Consider the following 27,194-nt stretch of genomic DNA (forward strand, 5'->3'; position numbering starts at 1 on the left):
TGTAGTGTCTCTTCAATTTATTGGTCTAACTGTAGGAAATAACGGGTGGGGTAAAGGAGAAAAACATAGAGTGTAATTCATTCTGATAGTTAATTCTACATGCTATTTAAAATGTTTACAGCATTAATATAAATTTCACTAACAAACATCAGTGACAAATCTATTGCCTGGCACATTTTAAATGCTTATTAATAGTTGGTATAATGCATTTTTTGTTATCATATAGACTATTTTACATTATAAATTTTTAAATAAAATTATTTGAACTTGGTAATGAATTAATTACTCTTTAATCAAATAAGTTAAAAGTCTTTTAAAATTACAATAAAAGATTAACATCAAGTACCCATTAGTCCATACATATCTTTATGTTGACAGTTATTCCAAGGCTAAAAAACACACTCCCCTTGTTTGATTTAAAATAGTGAATATGTTCAAATATTTGAGTTCCCAAATTCATTATTGGAAACACTTCTTGGTTTAGAATCTCAATTATTTTCTGTTTATACTTTTGGCAGGAGGCGGGGGGAACCAGATCATCAGTCTTTGAAATAATACATTTTGTGACCCAAGACATGAGAGGCCATCACCTCAATACATGGGCATTACGAAACAGACAATTTCTATAATTGTGAGACAATCCTTCCTTCTGTAACTATCATATCCTCTGTCTCATAGAGCTCCTCTTATTATGATTGTAATGTTACCTCTTTGGATGGCAATCATTATCGTTCTGGTAATCCAACTTATTTGGAAGATCTATTTCCAAAGAAATCATAAGAGGCCTGCATTGAAACTGCCTTTTCACACAAGCATAGGAGAAGAGATCTGGCAGGATCAAGATTCATTTTAGCAATTTCCCTGATCTTGCCAAGAGGTAAGGGAAGGGTTTGTAGTAATCTCCCTGCCTCATACATAAGGACTGATTCCTTTAATGTGAGAAAATGGGAAAAGCCTCAGGATCTTCTTATTTCAGCTTCCAAACTGGCAATTAACAGTGAAGGAATAAAATCCTTTCCATGATGTCTTAAGTAAAAATCGCTTTGACATGTATAGCTTAACAAGGCTAACTTTTGTTGAAGACAGGTCTTTCCATATGTGAGGGCCTGAAGGACTTCCATTTTGGAAGGCTAAAACGATACTAAGAGTTAAATTTTCTGCATCTGCCAGGCACAACTTTTATCTTCCCTAGGATCTCCATAGATTCATTATTCAGAATCAATCACTGAACCTCAAACAACTTTAATTATAGTCTATTGACGAGTTATGTCAAGATGAAAGCAGAAAGGAACACAGTTCTAAAAAAAAAAAAAAGCTTAAAATATAAATTCAGACATTGCACCCAACACAAAATGACCATTATGTGATTAAAATTAGGTTTATTTCTAGTCAAAAAGAAAATGTGGTGTTTAGTAGAATTCCAAGAGCATTTATTTATAATTTGAATATTTTTTAACCATGAGCCAACTTTCTTTGCAAAGAAAATGTAGTTTTTAGTAGGATCCCATAATTATTTATTTATTTGAGTATTTTTTTAAGCATAGGCAAACTTTCTTTGCATACAGTGCTGGCTAGAAGATAGCACTTTGCAGATTAAGAATATATATAATTTTAAATGTACAGACCAGAACGCAGAGATTCTGAAAATACAAAGCTAATTTTTGCAGTTATGTCTAATCTTATAGAACATTTGGGCAACTAAATATTTGGCTCTTAATTTTTGTAATATTAATATTTTCTTATTAATATCTACTTATAAAATTAGATAGATGTGCCTATGGAGGGTAAAGGGAAATGACAATGCAATATACCGTGAAACTGCATTTAAACATATACTAAACCTTAAAAGAAAGAAAAATGAATCACTTTTAATAAAAGAGTAGTAAGACATGATTCTGTAATTGTTCTATATTATAATCACTACTGTGCTGTAATTGAAAATACTACTTCATTTTCTTTGGGATGGAGAAATAAGGAAACTGTGCATTCACCCTGTAAATATAGGGTAGAACTCATTACATAATACAAATTAATAATCACTCTCAAAACCTACTCCATAGAATCAGAATAAAAAACAATCAGTCATGTACTACATCTCCTTATGGCTTTTAGTTATTGACTGTAAAGACTTAATTATGTGTTAGAATCATTAGGAAATATAGACATGAGAGTGATTATGAAGGTCATTTAACACAACCTCCTGATTATTACAGAACTCACTGCTCCCTGAAAGAGAAAACTCCTTTCTTAGGATGGCAACAAACTTTTCCACTGGGAAAGATCTTCTTAACAGCCAGAGGAATCCTGCCTTATTATGACTTCCTCTTGTTAAAACTTGTTTTGCACTCTGAACCAAAGCAGAGTAAGTTGAGTATCATTTCTACCTGATAGTCTTAAAGATTTGAAATCTAATACTCATGACCCTGGGAAATATCATTTTCAAACTCTATAATGCCAGTTATTTGCTAGAAGTAAATCTAATTTGATTAGTTTTCCAAATCCAACATTTCTTGGCTAGGGGCACCAATAGTAAATCAAAGATTTCTAAAACTGTGTAACTTATACAGCAGCTGAATCACAAGTTTTCAATAAAATTCTAACTTTTTTTGAATATATATTCACTATAGGACATTCAGAAATTAGTAAAATAGAAACTCCATATTTAGGAACCTTATGGTAAAATAAGGAAGATGATAGTGACACAAATAATTGTGAAGATGAATGCCACATGAAAAGTACCAATATCTAAAATAATTACATATACCAAACATACAGTAATCAAGGAATTTTCTCTTTAAATGTTACAAAAACAGATTTCTCTCAGCTAGCATTTTAACATTTAAATTTAATTTGGTGCTGAAGACTAGATATAACATTTATCCTTGTTTATAGGGTCTCCATAAACAGTAAATTTTGGAAACAACCTAATGTCATATATGATGGTTTAAGCAAACTATGCTATATAAATGTGGAATATTTCAAATACTTTAATGTCATTGAAAAATGTTTGCTTTATAGTATTGAGTACGCAATGCTAGACATAAACACGGGTTGGGTTTTTTTTGACAGAGAAAGTAGAGATAATTTCTGTTATACAATGTATATTTCTATAGTTGTTTAGTTCCCAAATTTCTACTGTAAGATATTATATGCAAAATGTTGGTTTTGTAAGCAAAGGAAAATTTCAAAAGTTTTGTCAAATCGTTGTTTTAAATCTATGATTTCAATCTATATATCAAGATCTATGGAATTGTATTCCTGTCACTCAAATGCATTAGAATGAGGAAAACTACAAGCATGATAAGAGTAACTCAGTGCCTTAACTAAAATGTTGAATATAGCAGGGTCAAAACTAGGATAGAATGCAGTGTGACCTATATTCAGCAATCTTTATATCTTGCTAACTATACATTTATCCAGTTACCGTTCTCCATATTGATTATGAGTCTATTTAAGACTCTCAGATGATATCATGAAAATAAAATACATTTGCTTTTAAAATACTGTTCATTTGATCTGTAAGTTCATTGACCTAGTAAAAAAAATAGGAAAGGTTTAGAATTACTTGTCTTTACATTTGGGGGCTGGTTCTTCTTAGAGTGATTATAAGCAGACACCTTGGAGCCAGGCTCCGCAATAACTGAACACCAAATCCATAGTTTGTATACTGTGACATTTGGGTCTGGGTTGGTTCTTATCTTAAATCTATACATTGTTTTCTTCATATTTATAGTAGGAATGATAACACATTTCTTCCCAGGTGTGTTACAAGCAAGGACAGCTTCATGGGCTTATAATTTATGCGGTTGTCCAGGACCCCTGCTCAGAAGGCTTCCATGCTTGTTTTCAAGCTCTGCTTCCACTGCCTTGAAATTCTTAGGTTTTGAACAGGAAACCCTGTAATTTCATTTTGCACTAAACACACAAATTATCTAGCTACTTCTGGTTTTGAGAATTAAATAATATAATAATGGCAAATATCAGAAGTAACCACTATCTTTTCTAAATGCTCAGGGAAATTCTAAGAATTTTTCTATAGTCCTTATCACTCATAAGTTTACATATGTTAAAAAATTTTAGACTTTAAAATTTACATTTTCTCATTCTGAGAAAAACTGGAAGAGCATTTGTCAGCCTCCTGATATTATTCCAGGGTGTGCCTCTTCTTGCAGTAAGATTGTGTTATTTTGGTAAGCCTTGAAAAAACAAACTATGTTCGTGCAATGAAGTTCTTTCTTTCCATCTTCTCTTCAATTTGTTTAAAAATGCACATTTTAAAAAAGAAATATATATACATCTAAGAAATTTTAAAGAATATAAAAGGACATACAATGAAATAAAATACTTTTTTTCCACCACTGTCTCCAGTTTGTTAGGAATCACTACAAGTCATGTATAACTTAACGACTGGGACACCTTCTGAGAAATTTATCCTTAGGTAATTTTGTCTTTGTGCAAACACCATGGAGTGTACTTACATAACCTAGAGGGTATAGACTACTATACAGTTAGCCTATACGGTATAGCTTATGCTCCTAACTACAAACCTGTACAACATGTGACTATACTGAGTGATGTATACACAATGGCAAGTATTGTGTATCCAAACATATCTAAAGGTACAATAAAAATGTGATATGCAGAGTTGGGCATAAAACAATCCTTAGAAAAAAAATTAACAACACCCAAAATCATACCAACCACACTCTTAGAGCACAGTGCAATAAAAATAGAAATCAATGTTAAGAAAATTGCTCAAAACCACATGTTAAAATGGAAATCAAACAAAGTGCTCCTGAATGACCTCTGGGTAAGTAATAAAATTAAGGTAGAAATCAAGAAATTATTTGAAGCTAATGAAAGTTTAAAAAGATGTAACATATCAGAATCTCTGTAACACATCTAAAGTAGTGTTAATAGGCAAGCTTATGGCACTAAACACCCGTATCAAAATGTTAGAAGGATCTCTAATTACAAAACATCACAAGGAAATAGAGAAGCAAGAGAAGACTAACTTCAAAGCCAGAAGACAGGAAATAACCAAAATCAGAGCTGAAGTGAAGGAAAATGAGATGCCACAGAACAGAAAAGGTCAAAATATCTAGGAGCTGGTTCTTTGAAAGAATTATTAATAAAGACAGACCCCTACCTAGACTAATAAAGAAAAAGAGAGAGAAGACTCAAATAAACACAATCAAAAATGACTAAGGGGATGTTACCATTGACCTCACAGAAATACAAAAAACCCTCAGAGACTAGAAAACCTAGAAGAAATGGATACATTGCTGAAAACATACAACCTCCCACGTTTGAGCCAAGAAATTGAATCACTGAACAGACCAATAATGAGTTCCGAAATTAAATTAGTAACAAAAAAGCACACCAACCAGAAAAAGCCCGGGATCAGAAAGATCCACACCTGAATTGTAGCAGATATCGAAGGAAAAGCTAATATCATTACTACTGGAACTATTCCAAAAAAATGAGGAGGGGCTCTTTCCTAACTCATTCTATGAGGCATGCATTGTCCTCATACCAAAACCTGGCAGATACACAACAAAAAAAGAAAACTTCAGGTCAATATCCCTAATGAACATAAATGCAAAAATAGTCATGGAAATATTAGCAAACCAAATCCAGTAGCACACCAAAAAGTTTATCCACCATGATCGAGCAGGCTTTATCCTGGATTGCAAGGTTGGTTCAACACAAGTTAGCAAATGTCATTCACCGTATAAACAGAACCAAAAAAAGGAAAAACCACATGATCATTTCAGTAGATACAGAAAAGGCATCCTATAAAATTCAACGCTTTTTCATGTTAAAAATCCTCAACAAACTAGGCATTGAAGGAAAAGATTCCAAAATAATTATAACCATCTATAAAATGTCCATAGCCAACATTATATGGTATCAGCAAAAGCCGGAAGCATTCTACTTGAAATCCGACATAAGACAATGGTGCCCTCTCTTAAAAATCCCATTAAACATAGTACTGGAAATCCTATCCAGAGCAATCAGGCAAGAGAAATAAATAAAAGCCAACCAAATAGGAAGAACAGAAGTCAAACTATCCTTGTTTGCAGATGATATGGCTCTATACTTTGGCCAACATCTCTGCCCAAATGTTCATTGATCTGATACAGAACTTCAGCAAAATTTCAGGATCCAAAATCAATGTACAAAAATTACTAGTATTCCTAAACCAACAACATTCATCCCAGCAAACCCATTACTGGTTATATACCCAAAGAATATAAATCATTCAATTATAAAGATACATGCATGTCTATGTTCACTGTAACACTAGCAAAGACATGGAATCAACCTAAATGCTCATCAATGATAGACTGGGTAAAGAAAATGTGCTACATATCCACCATAGAATGCTATACAGCCATAGAGAGTAGTGAGTCAATTAAACCTCTTTTATTCATAAATTATCCAGTTTCAGGTATGTCTTTATAGCAGAGTAAGAACAGAGCAATAAATTTCCCTTTTATTTTCTGACTGATATTCTTAATTGCAACTTTTAACTTTCCATTTAATTATTTATAAATTATTGTTTTTGTAAGTTCTTTGTTATGCTGGGGTAAGAGATTTCTACTTCTTACCTTTTGAGATATTCTAGTATTTGAATATTTAAAGATACTTACTAGAAAAATTCAAACTATGAAGTATTAGTTACCTAATTTAACATAACTTCTTTATTTTGAAAATATTAATACTTGTAATAACAGGTACCAATTACAAAGCTTTTTGCACAATTTAGGCATTACAATAAGTGTTTTGAATTATCTTATTTAGAAGATATATATAGAATACTCCCTGCTATGTTGTAAAACCTGATTAAAGGGTAGCTGTTATTACCTCACAATGGCCCTAAGAGTAAGTACTAGTATTATTTTCATTTTATAGATGAAAGTTACCTTGTTTAGGTAGATACAACTTTTTAGTAACATAGATGTAAATCTAAGTCTGATTGTTCATTCATCCAATTCTTAACATCTATGCCCACGTGCTCCGACACTTGTACACTTTTTTGAATTGTGGTTTCCTTTTAAGTGGTGTAAGTATGTGAGTGTGTTTATATGCATACACATACATATGTAAAGTCAGAATATTGATATTGTACACAATGGCATATCATAACTATTACATAGGAAGAATTACTCAATGTTAAATATTTTGGCTCTTCATATACTATATTGAAATCTATGCAAAATTAGTCAAAATACACTATACACACACACACACAACGACACACACACACACACACACACAAATCAGGTTGACAACTGCAGATCAAGGTTTTCCCTTATGTTGTTTTTATACATATTCAACCCTTTTGAGTAATCAATGAGTTTTAATGGGTATGGAGGAATTTCACTTCTACAGTTTAAAACATACTGCATAATCATAGCAACAGCTTTAAATAATAACTGATAGCCATGCTTAAAAACCAACTCTACAGGCATGGTAGCATAAGACACAAAAATCTGGTAGCAATTTCTATCTCTAAGCAAAAGACAGTATTTACGTGTTGAACTTTGAGAGAATCCTTGAGAAAAAAATCAGGTGGTCACAAAGGAAGCTGCATTATTAATCACAAGGTTATAAAATGCTTTGTCTTATGAAGTATAGAGGACTTTCCATAGCTGAATGTAGCATACAATGAGTGCCAAAGTTTATCAGAGTAGCTTGGTAATTAAATTTTAATATTAATTACTGTCTTGTTTTGATACTAATAATGTAATAAAACTTCTCGAATAGATCCTGACATTGGAATCATGAGCAAAATTATTGTCAAATACTCAGAAGGTATCATAAAATAAGTAATTAGTTTCTTTGAAATAAAATAATAGATGATAATTAAGAAGGTTTATTCTATAAAACTGTCCAATTTAATGTATTTTGTTCCTCATTTTAAATTGTCTTTAGTACGGATTGTATCAGAAAGAAGAGATGTATGTTGCCTTCTGCATTCATATTAAATACAGAATTTGAGCAACTGCGTGAAGTAACCATACCTGCAAAAATTCCAAAGCAATGAAATTAATTTTTTTCTGATCCATCTGGCCTTCCTCTACATATCATCTAACACTGAAGTAATGAAACACATTCTATAATTAGGGATAGATATTATCAAGTATAGGGTTAGAAAAAGAACTTGTATTTTTTATGTGTTATTTCATTTTTTGTCAGTAGATAATGGGTGTCATAAAGTTATTGAGCATTTTGTCTTTATGGTATTTTAATTACATACTCACTGAGTAAAGTGTAATAATTTTATAAGTCTCTTTTGAATAGGGGTAGGATTTTATTATCATCATTATTTTCTAGCTGCCTCTCCACTGCAGAAAGTAAGAATCTTCTTCAGTAAGTACTACAGAGTTTTACAGAAAAGCAAAGAGAAACACATCAAAAACATTTAGAATGAGATGGCCACTATAGAAATCTGCCTAGCTTACCTTTTTAAAAAATTTATAAATAAGGAATGAGATATTCCAAGAGTTAACTCAACCCCACTCTATTAAATTTTTTAGTGCTTATGTTTTATATTGTTAAAGACAACACATTTACAAGGTAACACCTATCACACTTATATACAAGGCCCATTCTCAATTATATATTTTAATTGGTAGAAAAATGATACAGTTAATTTCCAAAGTTATTTGAGCTGTAACTTCAATTTTCTTTTCTATTTTTTATTTTTTGAGAAGAAGTCTTACTATGTCACCCAGGCTTGAGTGTAGTGGCGTGATCTCAGATCACTGCAACCTCTACCTCCCAGGTTCAAGGAATTCTCCTGCATAAGCCTCCCAAGTAACTGGGAATATGGGTGCCTGCCACCATGCCCAGGTAATTTTTTTTTTTTTTGTATTTTTAGTAGAGACAGAGTTTCACCATGCTGACCAGGCTTGTTTCAAACTCCTGACCTCATGATTCACCCACCTTAGCCTCCCAAAGTTCTGGGATTACAGGAGTAAGCCACCATGCCTGGGCAACTTCCAATTTTTCTCATAAAGTCTTTAACCTTAGAAATTACCCAAAAGATGTTCAAAAATTCAAGGGAGTTAATCCTATGAACTTAAATAAGAAAAAAAAACCACAAAAATAAGTGAGGTAATTTGTTTTAATTCTAGTTTTTAAAAAATCATTCCCTTTTGTTTTTAATTGGCATCAGGCTTACTAGTCTTGGAGAGCTTTCAGAAAGTAATGAAAAGAGTTTTCAACTAAAAAGCCTTAGAGTATTTTAATTAAAATTACTGGACAAAAAAGAAGACAGGCAAACCATTTATAACCATATCCCTCTTGTACAAAGAGGGATACACAAAACTATGCTCTGAGAATGTGGACATAAAATATTTATGAAGGTTTAAACTATATATAGGATCTTTAAAGAATGAGAATGAACTCAGAAAGAGCACGTAAAGAAACTTTCATCTTGGTATGTTTGCATATTTCTGTTTGTATTTTGGGTATAATGAAAAACACTGGCTTATCACTTACAGTTATGTTTTATATTACTCTTTCATAGGAGTGTAAAATCTCTCATCAGGACGTAAATTATATACAAAATACACATAATTTTATAATAATCCTTTTGGGGCATTCTTGAATGTAGACACAAATATATACAGCACAAACATGAACTGCCATGTACAAGAAGTCGCAAATTCTGAGCATATTTATTTTATCTTAAAGATGTGCTCACAGTTAAAAACATTGCAAAAATGGTTGTTAGCAATACAGCAAAATATTCAAATTGGGAATAAGATATTTGAGCCTTAATGAGTCATATAACTTTCCTTAGTCCTGAGAAAGAAGACAATTTATTCTGCTAAAAATTCACAAAACTACAAAACCTTTAGACTTACCTGAATATATATATACATATATACTTATATACATATATATAGCATATACATATATACACATGTATATACACATATATATATGCTTACATCAAAGCACCTGGTATATAATGCTTAATATAAATTACATATTAAATATGGTAATTACAAGGTATGGTATAATATAGTAATTACAATTACCATATTATTGTAAAGCTGAATATACCCTTTCCATAGAGCATGATTTCAGTCAAATGAGGAAAGTAATGCTTCAAATTACATAAACTATATTTTAAAATATTAATTATAATAAATTTCTTACTATCATATTTATTTTTTTTAAGTTCCGGGGTACATGTGGAGGATGTGCAGGTTTATTATATAGGTAAACGTGGGCTATGGCGGTACACTGCACCTATCAACCCATCACAGAGATACTGAGCCCAGCATCCATTAGCTATTTTTCCTGATGTTCTCCTCCTCCTTCACCAACAGGCCCCAGTGTGTGTATTGTTCTGTTCCCTGTGTTCATGTATTGTTGTTGTTCAGGTCCCACATATAAGTGAGAACATGCAGTGTTTGGTTTTCTGTTCCTGCATTAGTTTGCTGAGAGTAACAGCTTCCAGCTCCATCCATGTCCCTGCAAAGAATGTAATCTCATTCCTTTTTATGGCTGCATACTATTCCATGGTATATATGTACCATATTTTATTTATCCAGTCTATCATTGATGGGGATTTGGGTTGATTCCATGTTTTTGCTGTTGTGAATAGCGCTGCAGTGAACATACACATGCATGTATCTTTATAGTTGGATGATTTCTATTCCTTTGGGTATATATCCAGTAATGGGCTTACTGCATATTCCTGGTTCTAGGTGTTTGAGGAATCACTACACTCATTAAAATTAGATTAACCTTCCACAATGGTTAAACTAATTTACATTCTCACAAACAGGGTAAAAGCATTCTTATTTCTCTGCAACAGGGCCAGCTTTTGTTGTTTCAGACTTTTTAATAATCACCATTCTGACTGGCGTGAGATGGTGTGCTGAGGCTGAGATGGATGAACTAAGAGTAGTAGGATTCAGAAGGTGGGTAATAACGAACTTCCCTGAGCTAGAGAAGTACATTCTAACCCAATGCAAAGAAGCTAACAACCATGATAAAATGTAACAGCAGCTGATAGCCAGTTTACAGAGGAACATAAATGACCTGATAGAGCTGAGAAACATACCACAAGACCTTCACAATGCAATCACAGTTTCAATACCTGAATAGAAATCAGAGTAAAGAATCTCAGAGCTGAAAAACTATGTTGCTGAAATAAGACAGGCAGAGAAGATTGGAGAAAAAAGAATAAAAATTAATGGACAAAACCTCTGAGAAATGTGGGATTATGTAAATTCTGAAGCAAAGACTATTTTGGGTACCTGAAAGAGACAGGGAGAATGGAACCAAGTTGGAAAACATACTTCAGGATATCATTCAGGAGAACTTCCCCAACCTAGAAAGCCAGGCCAACATTCAAATTCAGAAAATGCAGACAACCCCAGCAGGATACTCAGCGAGAAGTTCAACCCCAAGATACATAATCATAAATTCTCCAAGATTGAAATAAAGAAAAAAATCTTAAGGGTAGGAAGAGAGAAAGGCCAGGTCACCTATACAAATGGAAGCCCATCAAAATAACAGCCAATCTCTCACCAGAAACACTAAAGGTCAGAAGAGACTGAGGGCTAATATTCAACACTTTGAAAGAAAAGAATTTCCAAGGAAGAATTTCATATACAGACAAAGTAAGCTTCATAAGTGACAGAGAAATAAAATTCTTTTCAGAGAAGCAAATGCTGAGGGAATTTATTACTATCATATTTCATAATTATGATCCAGATAAAAGCTATATATCCATCAGGGTCAAGGCAATTAGAAAAAAATGTGCAAATTGCAATAAATATATTTACAAAAATTACAGTGAAACAGGATCATTTGAGTTTTTGAATAAGTCAATCCAAGCTATATTTGCCCTCTTTTCTCATTGTAAGCCTCCACACAGCAAGAGTTATTATCTTCCCAACATTTAGAAACAAAGTATTTTCTATCTTTTTGTGCTACCTTCTAATCAACTTAAATACCCTCAGCTTGTGTCCAGGTATCATTCAAGTCAAATCTGAGTTTGAAATGCAAGAGAGCAGCTCTCCAAGCTGATTATTTTTTCATGTTTTGATCTCTTGCCATGCAACTGCTTCATAAGGTCAAAATGCCTCAAAGCTTTGACCTGAAATACCAATCATACTTGCCAGCACAGTGTTCTTTATATGACTACAATTGGATGCCTTTTCATCTCAGTCAGGATTTCTATACCCTGCCTCACAATTATAGGTTTTAGCCAGTATGAGAACTTTGCTTATTCTTTATACTAATTATTTAAAAGAATTTTTGAAACAATTGAATGTATCATGTGAGTAGTCATTAATGAAACTGATTTTTCTCCCACAATCATTATAGAAAATATACATACAAGTGAGACTTGTTCTTCAAAGTCACAGCCTTACAGCCCATATTCTTGGAATTTTTGTTACGTAATTTTTATCAAGCTCAATTTGACATGGCTCAAAGAAAATTAATTGTTCTTATATGATAGTATTTCTCTGCTGTCTCTCCTTATCTCCTTTTAATTTCTCTTTCTGGGTAGCTCCATTTCTATCTTCCTATAAGCTCAAAACCCACCAGGCAACATTCGGATTGGTCCTATGACACGTCATTTTTGGAAAGTCAATGCGGGAAAACTGAAACATGAGCTTAAGAAGACTCAAGCTTAGTGTTCTGGAAAACAACTTACATGATGTTAAGTCCTTTTATTTGTTTCTGGCCCACAATATAACTTTGAAAATAAAATTAAAAGTGGATAGTAATCCACAAAAAGCCCTCCAGACTCACTAAACTGTATGACTTACATATCAAGCTCAACCTTTTTCTCCTCAAATGCTTTCAGGTCTGTGCCTTCATTTCACCTTCATAGCATCCCTATGATCAAGTAGAAGAGATACATGCTATAATGCATGTTGGACTTCATTTCATAAAGAAGCACATGAATCAAAACTAGTACTGTTTTATTATAGAGTTTAAAAAGTTGGAAGAGAAGAGGGCAAGTAAATTGCCTAGGTGGCGGTCTCACAACTTTTAGGGAATTAAAAATAAGGCTTCTAATGCTTTTCTACCAACTGGAATAATCAAGTCAGTAATATTTCTATGAGACCTATAAACTTCATCAAAAAGTAGTCCCATTCCAAGGGAATGAGCATATTTATATACTATATTCCTAAGAAGTTCTCCCTTTGCACATTTCAGGGAGCATTGTGGAAAACCAGAACGTTGGGATTCACACACATGTCACTGTCTTCCTATTTTCTTTATACATTTATTCTAGGTTCAGGAGTTCATGTGAAGGTTTGTTACATAGGTAAGTACGTGTCACAGGGGTTTGCTGTACAGATTATCTCATAGCACAGGTATTAAGCCCAGTATCCAATAGTCATATTATCTGCCTTTCTACTTCCTCCCACCCTTCCCCCTCAAGTAGATCCCAGCATATATTGTTCCCCAATATCATCTGCAGATTATATCAAAGGCTTAGTAAAGATGCAGATTTTTAGATCATTGTCATAGCTTATGGATGTAATTTTCTGAGCAAAATGTTTAGGAATATGCATTTTAATTAGCTCGTCAGGGAACTACTATGCGGACTCAAATTTGATAACCACTGCATGCTACACAAATGAACTAGAACATGACCTATGGTTAACAGTTACAGGTCCATACACACATCCCTTAAAAGGGATGCATGTCAAAATAACTTTATCAAATAATAGCAATCTTTCTTAACACAGCAATTGACCATTTTATGGCAGCAATAATCTATGGAAGAAATGGTTACATATGGGAAGAATATTAGTGTTGGGTTAAAAGTATCAAATTAACTAATGTCTCATATATTTATTACATAAATACCAGTGTATTGCAAAGAAACCATGGGCAGATCACATAAAATAAGAGGAATCACAATACAGTAGTAAAGTTAATACTAGATCAATTAACTGCTAAAGTATGTTTAATGGAAAACTAATGGAGTTATCTAATGATTGTGTGGGAAATTATTACAACTTATATTCATATTCCTTCAAATTTTAACTTTTTAATATGAAATTGGATTAAAACAAAAAACGAACTGTGACTGAAAATCATATAGGCTGGTTTATCATATTGTCTTAAATTGTATTCCTGAAGGTAATACTACAAACTTCATGTCTTCAAAAGACATGCCCTAAGAGCTGTTTATCAGATGTCAAGTCTCAAGAAAACAAACTCCCTGCACTTGTCTCGTGATAGAGGAAATATCTGCCTAAAATCTATTGAGTATGAAAGTGTATGCATATACACTGAGCTATGAACTGCAATTAGTGAAAGTTATTCCTTATAATGTCAAACTATGTGGCAGAATGTGAAATACTGTTATAAATAATGTTTATATCTTGAATGACTACTCATTATTCTACCATCCAACTATGTAATTCAAAAAGAGGTACAACTTTTAAAATACCCCACTTTTTTAAGTTGCTACATCTTTACAAATTATTATAATAAAACCACATACCACAAATGTTGCTGAGATGTTTTCATAATCTACAGCCAACTGTTAACCATAGGTCGTGTTCTAGTTCATAATCTACCCCCACTTAGTTAGTGTAACTAAGCCAAATTCAGGAATTTATGAAATCAGCAGTCTATGGCAGAAGAAGTTCAATAGTCAATTATTTGCGCTAATAAAAAACTTTCAGAGAAATCAAAGGACATGAACCCTAGTCCTGCTCCTACCACTAACTTGTCTTGAAAAATTTACTTTTCTAAGGTTCATTTTTCTCAAGAGTAAAATGGAGTTGACTACTGGTCCTCATGGATCTAGCAATCTGATTAGAGTGTGATGATACAGTTCCCCAGCATTTTGTTCACCTGCTCTAAATCACTCAGTGAATCATTACTACTGGTCTGGAAGGGATTCACTCTAGGTCAGTAACAAGTTCAGTTAATTAGCACTTTACCTCAGCACCATTATCCAACAAGAAGACAGGGAAAAGAACCATGTTTTTATTTAACTAAATAAAAGGCAAAAGCAATCTGGTTACTTCTTTTGTAGGATTAGAGTATTACTCTCTTAATGCAGATTTCAGAAATCTCTGAGATCATCTATAGCGTGATAATTGGTATCACTAACCTGTGCTGTGCTCTTTTCAAGTTTTTGTACTAAATTATCCCAACACCGAGCAAAGTTTTCCAGCCATGCTTCCGTCTTTTTGGTCACTGACTTATTCTTCAGTGTTGAAAGAAGATCTTGTTTGAGTGAATAAAGTTTGTCCATGGATTGTTTTTTCTTTTCTAGATCTGCTTTTAAAACCTGTTAAGAAAGATCACAGATTAAGCCTGGGTTACATTTTTAAGCCACTATACCTCAATCTGCTTTTGCATGTATTTGCTCATTTGTATAGATAAGAAAATACTGCAATCATGCCTGCAAAGGATCAAAAGTTCAGAAAAACATAGGTAGAAAGGTATAATCTATAGAATTTTCCCAAGAAGTTTGAAGAGAAGAGAAAGTCAGGTATAGGATAAAGACCTAGAAGAGGCAATTCAGAGCTACCTTAAAATATCTGAAGAACATTCAAGTGAAAAGGTAATACTGCTTCGAAAGGCAAAACAGGCCAACATGTGGAAGTTGGAACACATGGGTCTTGGATTTCCCCTTAATTCCTGACAGGATTCAAATGAAAACTGACAATTAGGTACCAGGAGTTCTGCAGAAAAGCTAGTGAATTGAGAAAATGAGACTGGCTAAGGAACCTGGCCATGCTGAAATGCTGTGATTATTTGGATATTATTTTTTCCACAATTTTAACATTCTGTTCATTATTTGGAGATAAAAACCTCATTATGTGATTTACTGACCTTAAAATTTTTGTAGCATCCATTCATCAATCAACATCTGGTTATTTGAGTAATTATTTTTTAAAGCTAATTGTAGAGCCCATTAAGTAAAAGAACTAAGTTGCTCGGCATGACATAAATCCTTCAGCATCTCTTTTCAGATTTTGTAAATACTTATGTGTCTTATGGAGCAATTTTTATACCATTTATATTTCCAAATTTACTGTGAGCTGTGGAGAGTTACATACTCCCTTTGGTTGATTTGAAAGGAATCAACTACTGATTATGTGAAATCAGTGATCAGGGCAGTTTTTTCTTTTACTTGACTCAGTAAGCTTGCTGGCACACAGGGAAATTCAATTCCCGAGTACTACACATTACTCCCTGACTTAATTTGTAAACACAGGAAAAGAAGGAAGAGAAATAAAGAGAAAATTATTTTACAGCCCCTTAACAACCCCATATTTTTGGCAGTAGCAAATACAATGAATATAAACTAAACCGTGATACCTGTCTTTCTGAAACAAATGCAAGTTTAAGAACTAACCTTCCGTATAGCAAAGAAATTGTCATGAAACAGATGCACCAACTGCTCATGAACCAAAGTGCCCCCAACATAGAGAAGTTAATCCACCTTCTTGAAAAGGACAATCTAAGTAGCCCATTTTGGCAGGACACCTGCATTGGTATCTCTAAACTGCAGCATGCTCTAGTGTCTCCTTCAATTAGTTTGTCTTCTACTCAGAATCTCCTTCATCTGGTACATGTTATAGTTCAGTCTTCATGCCATTTTTAAGGAGAAACAAAGCAAGATTTAAATTTCATTTCTAATTTTTCCTTAATAATTCAGTATTTTTCTGATTTGGAAGAATACAATAGACCAAAACATGAATTAAAATATTATACATTGAATTCATATCAAAATAAAATTCACAGTGTGGGGGTTTAGCAATAAATAAATGTTTTTTTTGTTTTTGTTTTTTGAGACAGAGTCTCACTCTGTCTCCCAGGCTGGAGTGCAGTAGCATGATCTTAGCTCACTGCAGCCTCCATCTTCCAGATTCAAGTAATTTTCCTGCCTCAGCCTCCCAAGTAGCTGGGATTACAGGCACATGTCACTATGTCCAGCTGATTTTTATATTTTTAGTAGAGACAGGGTCTCACCATGTTGGCCCGGCTGGTCTTGAACTCCTAACCTCAAGTGATCTGCCCACCTTGGCCTCCCAATGTGCTGGGACTATCAGCGTGAGCCACTGCACCTGGCCCAATAGATAGGTTTTGTATATTTATTTTACTTGTTTAATTCACATATTAGCTTTCTGTTAAATTTAAGGGAATATTTGCAATAGTACTAGAACAAAGGTTTATGCTACTGTTCCAAGCTGAGAGCCGTATTTGAATTTATATTCCCCCCAGTTACTTTAAACAGTATCATTTTCCTTTTTTCTTTACCATGGAAAGAGGGACAATATAAATAAAGACACAAATTTAAAAATAAAAAAATATGTAAGTACAATCCTCTTTGGCTTTCTCAGAGTATAAGAAACTATTTTACATAGCCATATGTGTAAGGCTAAAGGGTATACCTATTGTTTAAACAAAATATGTAATGATTTGGAAACATGTCAGAACAGGAGTGTGAAAATTATGTTTAAACAAGAGGATTGCAATAAAAACCTGTGAGTAACATTGTGGTACCTCAACAAATGAAAATAAGCCTCCTGTTTTAATATTAAGCCAAATGAACCAAATGAAAGTGAAAGTCACTATTAAAAATAGAATTAGAGGCCAGACACAGTGGCTCACGCCTATAATCCCAGTACTTTGGGAGGCCGAGTTGGTTGGATCACAAGGTCAGGAGTTCAAGACCAGCCTGGCCAACATAGAGAAATCTCATCTCTACTAAAAATACAAAAATTAGCTGGGCATGTTGGTACATGCCTGCAGTCCCAGATACTCAGGAGGCTGAGGCAAGAGTATCATTTGAACCTGAGAAGTGGAGGTTGCAGTGAGCTGAGATTGCTCCACTGCACTCCAAGCCCAGGCAACAGATGAAGATTTCATCTCAAAAATACAAAATACAATTAGAAAAAGTGCACTTAAGGTAAAATAAAAACAGTGTTATACTTGTGTGATTACTGAATGAATGAATTTTTGTATGTCTATATGACAAAAACACTGAATCCAAATTTCTACCTAGTAAATTCTGGATATGAATTTCAAAAATGATGATGGCAGATTAGTTGTTTGGTCTTAATTTCTTTCCGCTCCTCTCTCTCTCTTTTTTTCTATCTTTCAGTCATCCCCCAGTTCCAGAATGATTCCTCCAGGATTACTAACAAAGGGAGTAAAAGAAAAAAATCCACGATGGTGCCAGACACATCAGATCATAGAATTTGTTAGAATTACCTTGTCCTGTCTATCCATTGATGTCAATTTTTTAGCTTAGATCTTAAACATGCATATTAAATAACTAAAATTTGTTACTAATTATTGCATAGAATATGTATTTGTACATATCAATAATCATAGGTCTATGAGTACAAGAGACCCATAGTACTCTAGAAACTTCAGGTAGCAAAAGGAAGATCTAGAAAATTTGTACAAGGTAAAGATCATCTGGGACAGTCAAAGGAGAAATATATTATCTATTTATTTATTATTATTATTATTTTTAGATGGAGTTTCGCTCTTGTTACCCAGGCTGGAGTGCAATGGCGCGATGTCGGCTCACCACAACCTCCGCCTCCTGGGTTCAGGCAAGGAGAAATATATTTTATTTTTATGGAAGACAGGCATGTGGACCTGCCTCCAAGGTAGGCAGGAAGGTACAGTCAATAAATCAAACTGGGCCACCAGTGGATATGGAGAAGAGACAGATATACTGTTCAAGATGACTTAAAGTGAAAAAATAATGTATCTTTACAAAAGTCCCAGGAAACCTTCAGCTTATTCTCATCGGGAATATTCATAAGAGAATAATGCCAAGACAACTTCTCCTGTATTGGCAAAATTAAATTTTGTACCTGTATTATATGTAATTACTCATTTTATGTAAGATGTGCTCCGATTCTTCCTAATCCCCAATTTGTACTTTGGGATGTTGATCTATCACAGAGGTTCTCATCTTGAAAGAACAACAGAACTGCCTGTATGCCTTTTTAGAATGCCAATGACTAGACTCTATTTCCAGAGTTTCTAAATCAGTAGGTCTGAAGATGACCTAACAATGTGTATTTCTAACAAATTTCCTTGATACTGATGCTGCCGGTCTGGGGAACACATTTTGAGAAACATTGATTCTGTCTGAATAAATTATTTGAGGGCCATCACAGGAGTTGAGGTGACAGTAGCAAGTCATACAACAATGTCAATGGGAACTTTCTCAGTTACCATAAGCACTTCATCCATTTCCTTTGATCCCACAGCCATTTGAGTCTCTTCAATTCCTGGCCACCTGATACACCATACTCTCATGGATCACCATGCTTGCCCAAAGCAATACTTCCCTGGCAAACACCAACAATCCCCACAGCAGCAACACATTTACCCAGGAACAGCTTTCTTCTAGACTGGTAATTTACATGATTCTACAAGTCTAATTCACCTCATAAAAGCTACTGTTTCTTGTTTCCTTTCATTTTCATCCTTGATGCCAAAGCAGTTTAAAACTTAAATCAGCATTGATTATAAAAAATAATAGGTCTACATGATTTGGATATGAATCCCCAAGATTTAGAGCAAATTAAATGCCATAATCCCTACCTCCCACTCCAATGATAAGGAGGAGACAATCCCATGGGTTATTAGTAATAGCATTTCACAACAAATTACACTGATTGTAAATAAAAGAGACTTTTCACACAGTGTATCTATACCTAGATATGCAGGAGAAACTGGTGACAGATGGTACCTGTTTTGGGTCTCAGATTGTGACATATTTTAATGAACATTAAATTCTTATTCACTGCCTGAGTCAGCAGGGGAATTTTACCTCAAATTCTAGACCAGCTGTCAGGTTTTGTTAATTGGCTTAAACTATCAAATGATAAGACCTATAGAAAACATATTTTCTCTTTGTTCACAAGGTGACATAATACAAATTTTAATATAATTGGAAAATTATTGCAACTTTGTTAAAAGAGCATTTTTACGGCCCTGAGGCTAGCAAAGATTTTTGCTCACAAAAATGTTAACATAGAGACACCTGATTGTTAGAAATGACAGTTCTCAGTTGCTATTACATTTTTCCAAGAAATCAAATGATATGAGGAGTTTTGCAATAGACTGTAAGGCCTGGGCCTGAGCCTGGATGTCTTAGTGTTCATTTTAAGTCTGATACTATTGTTACAGGACACAGGCCCTGTGTTTTTTCTTGATCTCGATTTTCTCTTTGAAATAACCTGAGTAGCTGGTCCTAATGAACCTTAGATGTGTAATTAGATTGAAAGAACCCTAGATAAGATGCAAAATATCATCTAGCTTTAACCTATTTGAATTTTGTCAGTTTGTGGCTTCCTAAAAAACACTTTCTTGATTGGCAAGTCCAGTCAAGAATATGTGTAGGAACTTTCACTAGATGTTAAGACTTGGAATTCATTATCATGCAAAACAACTGTAATATTCCGGCATGTGGTATTTTCCAAAGATGGCTGTAAAATAGCCTCATCTCAGGTGCTTTGCTGTAACTTGACCTTGGTGCTTCTCCATGAGGAAACAAAATCTAATTCATTTTCCTTGAATCTGGGCAGACTTGTGACTTTTTCAACTTACAGAAAATGATTGACTATCTCCATTATGATTGAGTGTCTGAAGCACATGGTTCTGTATTTAACTAGGAATATATCTTGGCTCTTAGTCAAAGGGAATGACTGCACTTTGATAATCAGTGGTCAGTCACTTGCTTATTGAAAGGATTCATATTTTGCCTGAGAAGAAAAATGTTTGTAAGGAATATTCTGCTTTAAGGAGATTTAATCCATCCATTCCTCTACATATGGTAAAATTCATCATTAATTTATCCTCTCCTCTCTGTGGCATGTGACAGTGTGTACCACTTCCTACCTTTTTGAAATATTTAGTCTCCTCACTTTTGTGATACCACTTCCCCCTTGTACGCTTGAACGATACCTGCTCAATCTTTTTGTAAACAGCCTGTCCTCTGTCTACTCCTTGTTTGTAGGTACTCCCCCTGGAATCTATTCCTTTTACTTAATGTGTCACTCTGCACAATCCCTCAGAAGCATTTTCATTGCTTCTGAATCAATAACTAGTCATGAACCCTTTTCTGAGATTCTAGTTATGTAAACCAGCTAATGGAAAGAATGGTTGTCCAGAAGACACTCTATACTGAATATATCCAAATCCGAAATAATTATTATTCTTGTCATTCCAGCTACTACTCTTCTATTCTCTCATTAGAGCTAGTAACTCTCCTAGGAACCCAGTCACCCAAATGAAACGTCTGGGAACCGTTTCAAAATTCTGCCTGTTACCACAGATTTTGTGCATCACAACTAACCAGTCTAATGTCTCTTTCCTTATCTTAATACACAGTGCTTCTTAGTTCAGGTATTCTGATTAGTCCTCATACCATCAAACATCTTCCTACCAAAACATATTACCAAAATGCAAATACGATTTTTTTTTCTTTTGCAAACTCTCAATCGCTCCCCAGCAGCAGCAGGCCAAACTACAAATACATCGGATATTCTTGTATGTGTGTGTTGAAACATATACCGATTACTTTTCTGGACTCTGTTCTTGACAGTTACATCATTTAAGAAATTCTATATTCTTTGAGCAATGATTTCTTATCAATAACAACCTAGCTTGTAATAACAAGTAATATATAAGTGAATCTATTTTAAATTAAAAGACCAATGAGGCTTAGCATTTATGGAGCCAAAAATGTATGAAACAAATAAATATCTGCTAAAATGGTACATTTTTAAAGTAACTGGAAACATTTACTTAAGTTTAGAAATGACTCAATTCTTATGAAGTATAATACATAATATTGATACAGATATAAATTGATTTACTCAGGTGAAATTGTAAAACACTATTTAAAATCATTTTGTTTTATAATAGTTTATATCAAGTGAACGTTTAACTGAATCTTTCTAAAATTTTAAGAAATCATAATATAGAATATTTCACGTGAAAAAATAATCTCATAATATCAGACTGCCCTCTTTTACTAGAAATGATAAAATTCACAGAGTAAGAGAAGCTTTCAAGTTATTTTTTTTTAATCATGGAAATTCCTGCTGAAACCAAATGTTTCAATGAAGGCTTTCCTAAAGTCCATTTATTGCCAAAGGAATCTCACTTCTCAAAACACATGGGACACTTATAATCAATGCCATATGATTGGCTTTAATGTGTTTTTTTTTTTTTTTAATAACTAGGTGATGTTGTCTGAATCATTGTCTTCTCCAAATCTCATGTTGAAATGTGATTCTCACTGTGGGGGAGTTAGGCCTGGTGGGAGGTGACTAGATCATGAGGGTGTGTGTCTCATGAATGACTTAGCACAATCCCTTTGGTGATGAGTTAGCTCTCATTCAGTTAGTTCACATGAGATTTCACTGTTTAAAAGAATCTGGGACATTCCCCTTATCTCTTTTGTTTCCACTCTTGCCATGTCATATGCACTGGCTCCCCTTCTCCTTTTGCCCTAATTGTAAGCTTCCTGAAGCCCTTACCGGCAGCAGATGCTGGTATCATTCCTCTTGTACAGTCTGCAGAATCATGAGCCAGTTAAACCTCTTTATTTTATAAATTACACAGTCTCAGGTATTCCTTTATTATAACACAAAAATGGACTAATAAACTAAGGTTAAACTCCGTGAATGTGAGGATAATTGTCACTTGTAACTCTCACGTATTACTCTGAGAATCAACTTTAGCCTATTATTTTAGAACTATGCTGCTTAGAACTGTATTAAAGGCTCACAAACATTTCTTAGTATTACTTTATTAATTTTAATTGAAGTCTTATTCTGGTATGCTATATTTCTTCAGCAGTACAACTTTGTTTGAAAAAACCAAGTTGAAAATCTACCTAGAGATTTCCTTACTTCATTTCAGAAAAGTAGCAATATGATATCTTTGAATAATGTATGATCCAAGCAAAAACAATAAACATTTAATATTCAATAGCATAGAAGAGACTAAATAATAGTGACAATATACACTATTGGGTTTTTATAATACTAAAAGCTAGAAAGTACATACAGCCAGTTTTTGAAGACTTGATAACATTTCATTTTGATCCTTAAAGCCAGTTGTGTGAATCTTGTTCACTGCATCTTCTTTTTCTGAAAGCCACGCACTAAAAAGGCACTGGAAGACATTAAAGAATTCCAAGGAATAAATAATTAAACATAAATCATTATTTTTCCAATTTAATATCCCCCTCATGTCTTTTACAGCTAGTTTCTCACACGACTCACCTGTTCTTCAGTAAGACGCTGCCATTTGAGAAGGATGTCTTGTAAAAGAACCCAGCGGTCTTCTGTCCACCTACAGATGTTTGCCCATCGATCTCCCAATACCTGGGGAAGAGGCAATCAACCACAGTATCAGCAAATAATTGTTAACTACATTTTTATTAAAAATGAAATGAATCATTTGCCAAAGTATCTGAGTCTCCTATGTATATGAGAAGTTGGAAAGGACACTCTTCCTGATCTGCTTACATTTAAACAAGTGGTATGTCTTTCATTTGTCTTTATCTCACCAAGTTTTGTACCTTTCCTAGGAAAGCAAAGATACTTATAAGCAATATGAAATGGTTATTATACCACTATATAAAATGTCACCACAGCAAATGTAAGATAGCAAAGATACACATATAGAATTAGGATTTTGCAATGAGAACATGTAAAATATGTATCTTCCTTAGGTTTGAAAATATACCTTAAAGAATAAAAGTCTAACTACTAAACAGAATGCCTCAAAAGACTCTTAATTGAGGCAATCTTGCATAATAAGAATTACCTACCATCTGGATTATAGAAGACAATTCTAAGTTAGACTCCATTCATAGGTAGATAGCTAATTTTTCTCAATTATTATTACAAAAGTATTAAAATTTTCTGTATCTAAACTACTTTAATGAGAAAACTGTTATAATCTCTGAGCAAAAACTACTATATCATTAACATGTCACTAATGTCCAAGAACACAGACTATTTTCACATGTAACATAAACCAACTATCATTGATTTTTGGAAGGGAAATACGGACTGTGATGCTTTCTATGCAAAGAAGCTGTTTAAAAAACATGGCATTTACTTCAACTTCATTAATATGTACCTTATAACCTAAAATTTCAAGTTTTTTTACTTTTTCACATAAACAAGAAAGTTATTGTCTCATATACAGGAACTTTAAAGCTAGAAATAATCATAAAATATAGACATGCCTTATTTTATATAGAATTAGAGCTAGAAAAAATGTAAGTCATATTTTTGAAAAATCTATTCAGTGTCTATAAGTCTCGTAATTTCTATGTTACTTGACACTACATATATGTATCAACCCATCTAGAAGATATTAACACATGATTTAAACAATACAAGTGAAATGAGCATCATTAAAATAATCCACTTATTTCTTTTCTATTTCTTTTCTTTTGTTTGAGATGGAGTTTTGCTCATTGCCCAGGCTGTAATGCAATGGTGCTATGTCAGCTCACTGCAACCTCCACCTCCTGGGTTCAAGCAATTCTCCTGCCTCAGGCTCCTCAGTAGCTGGGGCTACAGGCATGCACCACTATGCCCGGCTAATTTTGTATTTTTAGTAGAGACGGGGTTTCACCATGTCGGCCAGGCTAGTCTCCAATTCCTGATCTCAGGTGATCCACCTGACTTGGCCTCCCAAATTGCTGGGATTACAGGTGAGAGCAACCATGCCTTCCCCAGTCCACCTACTTCTAAGTGACTTAAAGAGTCATGTTTCTTAAATTGTTTGATAAACGATCACTTAAAAAAATACCCACATGGGTATACAGAAGCCTGCAAACATTTTTCTACAGTATTCAAATCATCATATACTTATACGTAGTTCAATCATGAATGAGTTTTCAGTTTTTTTCATAAATATCAATGTTATTGCTTTCAGCATAATACAACTAAATTTTTTCCTTTTTTGTAGTTTCACTCTCTTACTCAATTTATTTTGAATTATGTTAGTTTACAATAAAAGCCAGAGCACTCAAATGTTGATGCAAGATACCCACAGGAATTGGGTCAGCTTAAATCAATGAATTCAATAACTTCAACCATCTAATTATTATGAATGAGTATATGCAGGTTTTTCTAAAACATACTTGAAGTTTCTTTTAGTGAACTTCCTAGTGACCCTGTCAATACGTGTCAGGCAAAATGGCATTTAACAAAATGGTTAATAGATTAGTTGTGGGAGAAAAAAGCTTTGAATGGAAAAAATCTTATCTCTTAACTATATACCATCTGCCTCATATGATGATGCAGATCTAAAAAGTCAAAATGTGGTAAATTTATTGCAGCCCTTCGACTCCAGTGAAGAAGACAGTCAAGGGAAGAAAGAACAAACTCAAGCTATAGCATCACATTCATAAACAAAATAGAGACTTCCAAGTGAATATAGCATCTTCTCTCTAGTGCTATAAGACATACAGATAGTGTCCACTGAAGCAGCATTTTAGGCTTGTAACTCCAATAGGTGGAAATGTATAATTTATTAATTTTTCTGGGATATTCTATAAAACAAATCCAAATCAAGATCCTCTATTCCAGGTTACATAAGATTTTCAAATTTATTGAAATTCTGAGATGTATTAATGCAATGCATTTAATATTACAGTTTTGTTCACTGTATGAATGAATCACAAAAAATGAACATAGTAGTTCCCATTTATCTACAGCTGACATGTTCCAAAATCCTCAGGTGGATGCCTAAAACTGCAGATAGTAAAAATCCCTATATATACTCTTTATAAATTTGTCTTTCTTCACAATTTCACGGATAGAAAATTTGTTTTTACAATAGATTTTGATAAACCCCAGCATATGGTTTTTTTCTTGCCTCATTAAGTTGGAAACTGTTATCTTCTCACATAAAGAAAACCCTTTACAGTTTCTCTTGGGCGTATTTGAACTGTAGATATAACTACTCTTGCACTTTGGGGCCATGACTCAGTAAAATAAGTGTGACTCGAACACAAGCATTGTGATATCATGACAGTTGATCTGAGAACCAAGACAGGTACTGAGTAATGGGTGGGTAGCACTGACAGCACGAAGATGCTGGGCAAAGGGGTGACTCAGTCCTGGTCGGGAAAGAAGTGGGATGGCACACGATTTCATCCTGCTACTCAAAACAGCATGCAATTTAGAATGTATGATTTATTTCTGGAGTTTTTCATTTAATATTTTCTGACAATGGTTCACTGCCAGTTATTGAAGCCAAGGAGAGCAAAACCATGGATAAGGGAGAAAGGGAGGGATTGCTGTAATTTACTACTCTTTTAAGCACATAGGCAACTTATTTAAGACAACTATTTTAAAAATATCACTAAAAGTATCCTTTGTATCCAAATAATGATTATAGATAATTTTGATAATTTATTGAAGCAAGGTTATGATTCAGCTAATATTTAACTTGCAGTTAATGATAGCCATTAATGTATTCATTGGTCATGAATTTATTATATAACAAATATGTATTGAATATTTGCATATGCCAAATATAAACAGAAGATGTTACAGACTGAATCGTGTCCTCTAAAATTTATGTTGAAGCCCTATGCCACACCTACTACATGAGAAGTGCCCATATTTGGAAATAGTGCCTATAAATAGGCCATTAAGTTAAAATGAGTCTATTAGGGTTATCTCTAATCCAATCTGACTGGTATCCTTATGAGAAGACGAGATTTGGACATAGCAAAACACCAGTGATCTGTGAAACACAGAGGAGAGACCATGTGAGGACTCAGAAAGAAGGCATTCATCTGCAAGCCAAGTAGAGAGGCCTCACAAGAAACCAACCCTTGCCAGTACCTAGGTCTTCAACTTCTGGCCTCCAGAATGGTGAGAAAACAAGGTTTTATTGTTTAAACCACCAGTCCATGTACTTTTTAAATGATATCCCTCAAAAGGAATAATACAAAAGACATTTAAGATAGATGGATTCCTTTTTAAGAAATATGTGGCTGTCTGTTAAAGAAAATAATAATACAGGCCAGGCATGGTGGTTCATGCCTGTAATCCCAGCACTTTGGAATGCAAAGGTGAGCAGATCACTTGGGGTCAGGAGATAGAGACCATCCTGGTCAATATGGTGAAACCCTGTCTCTACTAAAAATA

At 33.8% G+C, this 27,194-nt stretch overlaps 1 protein-coding gene across 17 annotated transcripts in view; it reads right to left on the reverse strand.

Moving 5' to 3' along the window:
- The window catches only part of DMD (dystrophin), a 2,312,475-nt gene that overhangs the window by 1,476,433 nt on the left and 808,848 nt on the right, over positions 1-27,194 (reverse strand). For all 17 annotated transcript variants that reach the window (XM_054251383.2, XM_035288503.3, XM_054251382.2 and 14 more), the window contains 3 exons: positions 23,295-23,396; positions 23,077-23,184; positions 15,128-15,307 (listed from right to left, as the gene is read on the reverse strand). In XM_054251383.2, coding sequence (XP_054107358.2) covers positions 15,128-15,307; positions 23,077-23,184; positions 23,295-23,396 — 390 coding nt within the window. The remainder of the gene's footprint in view (positions 1-15,127; positions 15,308-23,076; positions 23,185-23,294; positions 23,397-27,194) is intronic.

The sequence above is a fragment of the Callithrix jacchus genome, chromosome X, assembly GCF_049354715.1.
Source record: "Callithrix jacchus isolate 240 chromosome X, calJac240_pri, whole genome shotgun sequence".
In the NCBI taxonomy this organism is placed as follows: domain Eukaryota; kingdom Metazoa; phylum Chordata; class Mammalia; order Primates; family Cebidae; genus Callithrix; species Callithrix jacchus.